At 39.8% G+C, this 10,877-nt stretch overlaps 1 protein-coding gene across 2 annotated transcripts in view; it reads right to left on the bottom strand.

The window, feature by feature from the left end:
• The window catches only part of LOC102180153 (transmembrane protein 45A), a 69,390-nt gene continuing 62,594 nt past the window's right edge, over positions 4,082-10,877 (bottom strand). The window contains exon 6 of one of the 2 annotated variants that reach the window (XM_005674848.3): positions 4,082-4,495. In XM_005674848.3, coding sequence (XP_005674905.2) covers positions 4,402-4,495 — 94 coding nt within the window. In that variant the 3' untranslated portion in view covers positions 4,082-4,401. The remainder of the gene's footprint in view (positions 4,496-10,877) is intronic. The other variant, XM_005674849.3, reaches the window with a different exon arrangement.

The raw sequence follows: 10,877 nt of genomic DNA, 5'->3' as shown, positions 1-10,877 counted from the left end.
TTGAGGATTCCTTAGGTGCTACAGCAGAGACGAAAAAAGTGTGACTGCCTTTAGGGAATTACAATTTAGCAACAAGATAGCATTTCATTGCAGAGGTAATTAGGGGATTGAACAGCCTATGATCCTGTGCTGCTCTGGGCTCCATATTGTAGGAATTTATAAACAGCAAAGGGTGGTAGGAAGCAGCAGAAAAGAAGAGCTTTGAACTGGGCCTTAAAGAATCTCCTGAAGTTAAGCTGCAAAGAGGAGGAGGTAAAAAAGGGCAATTAGTATGATACAGACACAGAAATATACATGTTTTAAAAGAAACAAATTTTAAGAAACAGGGAACAAGTCACATTTCTGGAACAAGGGTTGTGTTGGACAATATGAGAGTATAACTACATATTGAAGTACATTCAAAGTAATTTTATTTTATTCGGGTGTAATGTTAGCCAATTTAGAATTGATCTGAGAGGCCAAGGGAACGGAAGTCAGTTTCTGAGCACAAGAGAGAATTGTTTCAACCTAAATTGTTTAGCCCTTTGATTACTTGGTTGAGTTTTTTCTGTGTTTCATCACCTTAATTTTGGCTTCAGACACAAATTATAAGTGGGGCTTATATTGGGCTCTTCCACATGGCTTGTTACTAAAAATATTTAATTCTCCCTTTTGGACAGTTGAAAACAGGCAGAAGAGCTCAGGTTCACGAGAGGAACCAGACAGGAGGCACTTTTTTGCCTCCATTTTAACCTTTTGCTTTAGTGATATCAATTCCTCCCACAATTCATGCAAGCACTGAACAGAGAGGTATTGTCCTGGCTTTAAAGGATTAAAGGCTAAGAAATACTGACATCCAGGCTCAGAGCTGCTGAATCATTGTTAAAAGAGAGTGACCTAGAATTCATTAGAATATCATCTTAATATCTGCAGAAAATGAGTAGTCTCATCATACAGGAAATGGTCAGGGGGGTGAGGGGGAGTGGAGGATTCTATCAAGTTCAGAAATTTCTTAGAAGGAAACACAATTAATATCTTAAGAGCTAAAGAATAATGAAATCTCACCAAGTGACATGGCAGCCTGGGCAGGGGTTGCAGATTTTCATGAGTAGGCAGAAAAGACAGATAATTTTAAGTATGACTCCAGCAGGGGAAGCCTCCTTCCATATGCTGTGCAAGACTGGGAGACAGCTTATGTGGAAGGTTTGATACAGTGATTGTAAACAACAGGATTCATTCCTAACTGTCATTCATTCATAAAGTGCTTTTAGGGTCACTGTCAAGAATCCTGTCCTGTTCAGTATCTGGGCCCAAAATCTCAACAAGCAGACTAGATGTTCCCTGGCATTGTCTGTTTTAAACAAATCATCTCCTTACCAGTAAGTTTATTTTAACATGGGAAGACTCCAGCTAAGTACAGAAACATTTAAGAGCATCAGAATCAACAAACGTTGATATTTGTGCCTTCTAAAGAATTGTGCATGTATAGCATTTTAAGTATTTATATCCTACAAATAATTTTATCTACGCAGATTAGTCTTGTAAGTTCAGTTTATAAGTGTGCAATTGACCAACAAATTTATGCTTGTGAGTTTCAGCTGCAATCTCACTGTTTATACTGTATTGGAATATTTAAGAAAGTTTAAATAATACCACATTTAAAAGTTTAATAAATTAAACTTTTAATAATAACAGCTTGAGAAGATCTGTTGATTAATTGAAGTACTCAAGAATCTGAAAAAATATTTAATTCATAAACACAGTGAGGAAATCTAAAGGGCAATCTTATCATCTAAGTTTAAAATTGTGCCCCAAACACTAAAGTTTCCTTAAAACTGAATGCTTAAATTTGCCAGACTTAAAAATAGAATAATACTATTCATATATTGAACTGAAATTTATAAGGATGGCTTATATTTTTCATTTTTACTTGTATAAATCAGAAACCCAAACACTGTATTCTCTGCACAGCTCTTGAAGCACCTCTCCAAAAAACATCTCCTTTTATTGCTATTTATTTAGGGAAAATTCTTGTCTATTATTTTATGCATGTCCTCTATTCTTTCAACCTTCTCCATCTGGAATTCAGATTAGATAGAATATAGAATTTCTGGATCTATTTTCCATGTATACAAATGTTTCTTTCACGCTTTGTAATCTATTAATTCCTTGCATTTGGGATACCTTGTCGTTTCTCAGCTTTTATTTTCACTGCTCCTGTAGTCCTCAGTGACTCGTGCATCACCTTCTTAATCCACATCCAAGATACAATCACTACAACCTTGAGTAGTGAGCCCTGTAGTGACATGATGAGGACACCATGATGGTCATAACCTGATCTCCCACTTTAACAGTGAACTGGCAGTTGGTGCCATGCGAGGCTGCAGTTCCCTAAGCAACGGTGATAAGAGATCACAGAATTTACTGAGGAGGTATTGGAGACCACAGAAATAGCTGAGGAGGTATTACCATATCCATAGCCATGTGGATATTGTGCTGAGTTATTTAAAGAATCTCTTTCCCTTGGTTATGACATGTCAAGCATGGGTGAACTCTGAAGAGGCCTGATAAAAGCTCAGGACTTGAGGCTGGTTTTTGGAAGAGTTGAGATTAAATACAAACAAAAGTAAGGGAGGATGCTCTTCCTTTACTCCTTCCTTGGTGAAGGTTCCATAAAATTATATTAATTATATTTAGTTTATTGCTCATTTCATGGACTAGAGGCGGCCCAAACTATGGACTTAGACCTGAACAGGAAGTTTCTCCTCTGAGAACTCACTGGATTGCATCTCACTTGTGTTCTCTCTGTGCAGAAACTGCAGGAATAGACATTTCTGCTATCTTGTAAAGACTGCTAGTATATTTACACTTACAGCTTTCAAAACTCCAGCCTCAATCTCATTCATGCTAATTATTATAGAGTTCCTACTCAGGCCTAGGTACCAGCAATGCCATTTTGACATAACTGCAGTTGACAGCTAACTTGTTTGAAATACAAATTGCCAAAAATCATAGAAACTTGCCCTAAGATATAGGATACATATAGGGCAGAATGCCATGATCACCTGGGAACCACAGCATGTGGGCATTTCTTATGCCAGTAGTAAGGTCTACTGCAGTGTTCAAGATAAACCTTTAGGCACCCTCATCAGCTCTTTTCAACCATTACATAAAAAAAGAAATGTGTCCAGTTTTTTGGCCTAAAGAATCCACTCACATCCCTCCTCACTGTCATGTGAAAATACCAGACTGGGGCAGCTTTTTGGATTAGTCAGTGCTTCTGGAACACCAGGGAGCTTCTGGTTTAAATTGCGCGCATGTCACCTCCAGCTACCCACTTTTTTTTCTGGTTATTGTTTAATCACTAAAATGTGTCCAGTTCTTTTGCAACCCCATGGACTATAGCCCCACAGGCTCCTCTACCTGCTAGACTGCCTCTTTTCCTTCATATTCAGGTCAACCATCCATGGACTCATGCAGTGCTCCTTATCTTTTCTGTCACAGCAGAGACTGACCTTTCTGTCTAATCTGTACTAAATTAGCTTCCATTTTGTCTCAGAGATTCTAGATTCATGAAATGTGACAGCCAGAAATTGATCCATTCAACTGCATTCCCTACCTTCAGAGGAAGACATGGTAACCGTTTAAACCCTAGAGGCTAGTGATGGTAAAGCCAGAATGAGAAAGAATTTCAGACTCTCCTGTGGGAGTTACTTAGTCCACCAGTGAAAAAGGGCTCTGACTGTTTACCCATGTATTCCATAAAAAGCTTCTGTTTTAAGCCCTCAGTTATTTTAGCAGAGGAGATGGCATGGTGGCCATCCTAAGCCATGTGATGATTTTTTCCTCGATGGATAATATTCAAACTCTCCTTTCCTAGATTTTCATGGCTTTTTCGCCATGTGCCCTGTAACCATGGATCATCCCTTTTATCTTCTTTGAGAGAATGCGCTACAGGATGACTTCCAGCTTGCTCTTCCCAGGAGAGAACGCAGGTGCTACAGAAAGAGATATCTCACAAAAAGGAATTTCAGTGTCACACAGGTTCTGTCTTCATGATATAAAGGTGGGGTGCAGCTGAATAACAAAAATATCTGTGGTGTTTGAACCAAGATCCATGAATTTGTTTATTTCCCACTATAGCAAGATGGTAAACAAGTGAAATCCCATCTATGAGTTACAAGTGATAGTAAGCCCAGGAACTTTGAGCATATATATCTATTAGGCAAACAAAACAAATATTTTTCAGAATGTGAGCATCATGCTTTAACTAACCTAGGGAGAGCCACCTCAAGCCCCCAATATCATGACACCAAGAATCATTCTCAATCAGTTGTTCTCCAAATAAAAGATAAACAGGCAAAACTGTAACTAAATAGAAAAAGAAAAACTTCATCTAGAAAGACTGGATGCCCATCAAAGTCACATTTCTTCTTCTGAATCTTGTTCTCGTTCAGCATTTTTCAGCAGTTCAACTTCTGAAGGGCAGAACCTCGTAAATCGAGATTTAACCAACCTGAGGAGAATGAGAGTCATCTTACAGTATTCCATTTAAAATTAAAACCACAAACTATCTGTATCTATAGTACAACAAACTCTAACTTATCTGTGCAAATGGAAGAGGCACACCCCAAAAGAAAATCACTTTCATTTGGCTTTGGATTTACCTGCAAACATTTTGTGGATTAAAGCAGTCTATAAGCAAACAGACACAATAAACCTCTACTATGTAACATGATTGTTTGCATCATATTCAAAATTCATAACTTAAATTATTTCTAAGACAAACAAAAGAATCTCTGGACTGTAGTAGGCCCTGAAGAAACTGAGCTCAGCTGAGTATTACAAAAAGGAGCCCTGTCCTGAGAAGGAAGCCCATGAAGCTATCTCCTTCCCCAGGTTGGGCCCCATGTCAAGTCTGGGCTGTACTGCAGCCCTTACTGTGTCTTCAGAGAGCTGCTTCTATGCTGGTCCCAGGCTGTTCTGTTACATGTGATGGTCCCTGATGCACTAAAAAGCTGAAAGAAGTAACCTCTATTCTTGTAACTGTTTTCATAGATTAAGAGAATCTGTAGATGCTGGGGGGAAATTTCGGCATTGGAAGATGCCAAGTTTCTTGGTAGCAGAAACTCAGCAGGCTCTCAACTTTTCTGATGTAATCAGAACTACGTAAAGCTTTTCCTGTGCAGGATTATTTGTGAAGAAATGGTGCTGTGCTGCTGCTGCTGCTGCCGCTAAGTCGCTTCAGTCGCGTCCGACTCTGCGTGACCCCATAGACGGCAGCCCACTAGGCTCCCCCATCCCTGGGATTCTCCAGACAAGAACACTGGAGTGGGTTGCCATTTCCTTCTCCAATGCATGAAAGTGAAAAGGGAAAGTGAAGTTGCTCAGTCGTGCCAAACTCTTAGCGACCCCATGGATTGTTAACTTCCAGAGGTACATAAGGATATGCAAACAAACTGATAAACCAAATCCAAAATCGTTATTGTTTTATGAAAAACATCACCAGCCTATCTGTAACTTTACACGTCTTTTCTTTTTCTCCCAAAGAAGGCCTGGCCCACCCCTCTCAATACACCAGGGTTTTACTTGTGCTCTGGATCTCACTAGAGCATGAACTTCCTAAGAGCAGAAGCTTCATGTTATTTACTGCTCTAACTCTTGTCAGAGTCTAGAATAATCATAATAATTGTTCTATGGTTCATAGAATAATTGTTTACTGGTTCATAATAGTGGTTCACTATGTACGTGATGATTCAGTGGACTGTGGAGCAATCCTACAGTTCATATCACTCATCTACCCAGAGGTAATTCTTCAGTCACTTCCAACTCAACATTAATTTCTCCAACACACAACAATTGAATGGTATCAGTAACATCTACTGACTCATCAGAAGCCAAGAAAAACTACTCAAAATTGTTTGCCTTGATAATTAGTTGACCATCGACCTGGTTCCCAACGTTCTCAACTCTTCAAGGCATTGTTTTCATGAAAAGCTAATAGTTTTACTTAAAGTTAAAACTGGGACAGTGTATCATTTCATTTTTTAAACCCACACGGTTATCTCCACATTGCACAACCTGAGTAGGTGCTAAATGAAAGGGATTAATTAGTTAGTATATTCATTAGATTCATTCTTGATGACTCTCCGGAAGTGAAACAAAGAACTAGCTATTTCTTGTAGTGCGTTGCCTACATGTGAAACTTCAATTTGCACACTTTCAAATATGTAAATATGCATGCCAGCCCCTATATGCCAGCTGTTGTATCATAGTACTGTACTTTTCAAGGTCCTGTATTGTGAGGTTAAAAATACTTCTTTATTTTTGTGTTTGTTTTTTATGTACATATTACTTGCAGTGTGGAAAACCTGGGTTTGATCCCTGGGTTGGGAAGATCCCCTGGAGAAGGAAATGACAACCCACTCCAGTACTCTTGCCTGGAGAATCCCATGGACAGAGGAGCTTGGTGGGCTATAGTCCACGGGTCGCAAAGAGTCGGACACAACTGAGCGACTTCACTTTCACTATTACTTGTGGGGAAAGTATTATAAACCTATTACAGCACAGTATGATATACAGATATATATATACAATTGTGTTAGTTGGGTTCCTACGCTAACTGTTGCACTTATAAGCAAATTGAACTTATGAACATGCTCTCAGAATGGAACGCATTTGTCTGTAGGGAATTTGCTGTAGAAATTGTTTACACGGTTAACAGTGTTAACACAGTGACTACTCCTGTTCCGGATTCCTCCTCTCTGAGTTCTATCTGCTGTTGTTAGACACCATCAAGCTGAGGCATATTCAGGCTCTGTCCACACCCTGAAGCCCTTGGTATTGGCACACACAGAAATGGCTACTGGGGAGAGATTGAGGGATGGAATAATAAAGAGGAAGTACAAATAATTGCTAGCTCCTGGAATGGTGCAAGTTCAGGAAACTAAGTTCAGGGTGTGTCTGGGCTTTTGCTCCCACATGTTCTCTTCTGCTCTTAATATAAAAGCAGAGCTGAGACTCTGGGTATACTTTCAGAGGTGAAGTGGAAATCAAACTTCCAAAAGGCAAACTACCATCTACCATGAATTTGGTCATTTCTATTTTATTCTTCAAAATGGCTCATAAGAATCATTTGCTTGAAAACCCAACCTTAAAATGGGTAATATTTCTCTGTCCATCCAGAGGGGCTTTTGAAATACTTCTCTATCCCAGTGACGTTTATGTAAGTTTATATGGGAAATACTGTAAAACACACAATAAGATTTCCCAACAGATGGGTCTCTCCTATGAGCTCTCATGAGAACAACAGGCATGGGACTAGATGAGGCAATCTTTAAATCATTATTCAGGAAAGCTGGAAAGCACAGCTTCATTTTTCAGAGATTTGGGGGGCAGCAGTTCCATAACCCAGTTTTGTTTCCATGGTGATCTTTGTGCTTTGTCAAATAAATTCAGATCGAATGTCCTTAAAACCTATCACCTGTGACTGAGTTACAATCCACTTCACAGTCAAACCCAGATGTACAGATTTTCAAAGCTCTTCATGACTACAGGATTGAATTGAATTATCCTACATATAACTGCACTAAAAGTCAATATTCAATCTTTGTGATATTGTTTAATCTACTGCTTAATATTATATTAAAATATATAAGAATATAAGCCCTTGGCCTTATATTTCACAAGCAGTATGAGAGTAAAACTTAAAAGCATATAAAACATGATTCCCAAACAACTGAATCCTGTTTGAGTAGTTCTGAAGCAGAGCTGTTAAAACAGAAGATGTTTATTGAGAGTATGCCAAGATCAGTGAGAGATATGAAAAAGATCTTTTCCTCCAGGTAGCACAATCTAGTTAGCAGATAAGCCTAACATGAGCTAATAGTAAATATCACAAGATAGATCACAACTGTTAAAATGTGTGATCAAGACTAAAGTACTGTAAATTCATGTAAGGAGATAAGCAAAGACTAGAACAATCACTTAAGTTTTCATAGAAGAGATGAGCATTTGATTGGATATGCCAGGTAGAGACAACATGTTGTCAAGAAGTCCAGGGTGCCAGGGAAGGAGAGTCAGTTGCAAAAGTAAACATGGAATTTCTGGTTTCTAGAAAACTATACTGGAGAAGGCAATGGCAACCTACCCCAGTATTCTTGCCTAGAGAATTCCATGGACAGAGGAGCCTGGTGGGCTACAGTCCATGGGGTCACAAAGAGTCGGATACGACTTTGCCTGTGTGTACTGAACTGTAACTTCCTCCAATTTTAAAGGAAAACTGGAGAAGGAAATGGCAACCCACTCCAGTGTTCTTGCCTGGAGAATCCCAGGGACAGGGGAGCCTGGTGGGCTGCCGTCTCTGGGGTCGCACAGAGTCGGACACAACTGAAGGGACTTAGTATTAGTAGTAGTAGAAAACTATACGTGGATAAGAGGCTCATTAGGGGTCTGAAGGTTTTTGAAACAGAGAGAAACAATAGTCTTCTTTTGGCTCTAGAACTGACATGGAATAGAGAGGCTTCTTGAATGCCGGCTTTATTCTTGGAGGCTGCCCAAACCCTAAGGAGATGAGGCCCAGAAGTAAGCCTAAAATAACAGAGGAAGAAGTCAGGTTTCACTCAGTGGCAGAGTGAACCTTAACCACCAGCGCATACACATGCTTTGGGGGAACTGAATAGGACTAATAGAAATCATTCAATAAGCAGGTAGAATTTCAATCAGGCATAGCACTTAGACCTCTACAAGGAGGTAACTACAAATCAAAGCCTACAAGAGACATCTGGGAGCTAGACAAGGAAAAGGCTTCTTCACCCAGAGACACAGCACCAAAGCTCTTTAGCAATAAAGCCCAAAGAAGCACAGAGCAGTAGAGGTAGCTGAGGAAACATCTAGAGAGAGGACTAGAAAGCTAGTTTGGGCAGAGGCTGAGACCCAGTTGGGCCTCGAATCAACTACTGAATTTAGGGATCTAGAGAACATGCTAGACATGCACTATCCAAAATGATGGTCACTATGTATATATGAAAGCTAAAATTAATTAAAATTAATGTAGCACTGGGTTGGGAAGATCCTCTGGAGAAGGAAATGTCAAACCACTTCAGTATTCTTGCCTGGGAAGTCCCATGGACAGAGGAGCCCTGCCGAGCTACAGGACATGGGGTCGCAAAAGAGTCAGATATGACTTGGCAACTAAATAGCAACAACAATAACAAGGCACATGTCAAGTATGCAGTTATCACACATAGATCATGGCCACATGATGGAGACTGCAGATATAGAACACTTCAATCAGTGCTAAAGTCTGAAGGATTAGAGCCTGCATGATTAATAGTTGGAATCAACCTAGCCAACTGTGGTTTGGCATTAGCTACCATGCTAATGGAAATAAGGAACCATGCTCATTCCATTCTGTTCCTAATCATCCTTCAAGCTGCAGCTTAATTCTCAATTGTGAGGAAGCCTCCTGTGTGTTCCAAGAGTGCTTTATTCTTACACTATTTCCACTTATCATACTATATTTAAACTGTCTCTCTCTCCCCATAGGGTCTATCCCTTATACAATTTCTGATACAGAAAAGAAGGAGAACAAGAACAAGAAGAATAATAAAAAGAACAAGAGTGGGTGGGGAGGTGGTTCAAGGTAGCAGCCTAGCAAGGTCCTGAATTCACCTCCTCTCATGGACACAGCAAATCTACAGCTACATAAGGAACAATTCCCTATGGAAATAGAAAAAGACCTGAAAACTATCCAAACAGCTCCTCTACAATAAAGGACAAAAGGTCCACAGTGAGATGGGTAAAAGAGGCAGAGACATGGTTCCACCAAAAACCCCACCTCCAGGGTGGAGACCCACAGTCAATGATATCTCACAGATACAGAGCTTCTTCCTGAGGAGCAAGAATTTGTGCCCTATATCAGGCCCCTGAGCCCTTGGGACTTGGATTGATGAGATGAGCCCCTAAAACATCTGGCTTTGAAGACCAACAGGGCTGATGCCCAGAAGAACCAAAGGGCTGTAAGGAATGGAGATTCCACTCTTAATGGGCTTGCATGCAGACTCACCCACCTGGCCATACAGTACAAAAACCACAGTTTGAAGAGTCCTGACCATATGTGAATGGGATTCATTTGCTAATCTTAAAGCATCTGCCAGCAAGGAAGGAATCTGTTAGGATTCTCTCCCAGGAAAGGCAGCACTGGCAGGTACAATTTTTGCTTTCTTCCCTCTATTTTGCTAGTGCCAGCATTTTTGTACTCTCATTCTAACTTGCTAGCACCAGTGTTATATCAGAGGAGAAATTAAAAACCACCTGGAGACAAGTGGAAAATGGAAATACAACATACCAAAATCTATGCAATGCAACAAAAGCAGCTGTAAGATGGAAGTTTATAGCAATAGTCCTACCTCAAGAAATAAGAAAAATTTCAAATAAACAACCTCACTTTTACACCAAAGGGAACTAGAAAAAGAAGAGCAAAAAAAGCCCAAAATTACTATAAAGAAGGAAATAGTAAAGATCAGAGTAGAAATAAATGAAATAGAAAGTGAAGAGACAATAGAAGAGATCAGTGAAACAAACAGCTAGTTATCTGAAAAAATTTAAACAAAATTGACAAACCTTTAGCTAGACTCACTAAGGAAAAAAGAAAATGAAAATGAAATGTTAGTCACTTAGTCATGTCTGATTCTTTGTGTGCCCATGGACTGTAGCCTGCCAGGCTGCTGTGATCATGGGATTCTCCAGACAAAAATACTGAAATGGGGTGACATTTCCTTCTCCAGGGGATTTTCCCGACCCAGGGATCAAACCCAGGTCTCCCACATTGCAGGCAGATTCTTTACCATCTGAGCCACCAGGGATGGAATAAAAGAGAGAAGGCTCAAATAAAATCA

The sequence above is a fragment of the Capra hircus genome, chromosome 1, assembly GCF_001704415.2.
Source record: "Capra hircus breed San Clemente chromosome 1, ASM170441v1, whole genome shotgun sequence".
Lineage (NCBI taxonomy): Eukaryota > Metazoa > Chordata > Mammalia > Artiodactyla > Bovidae > Capra > Capra hircus.
This window is presented reverse-complemented; position numbering and strand designations above follow the sequence as displayed.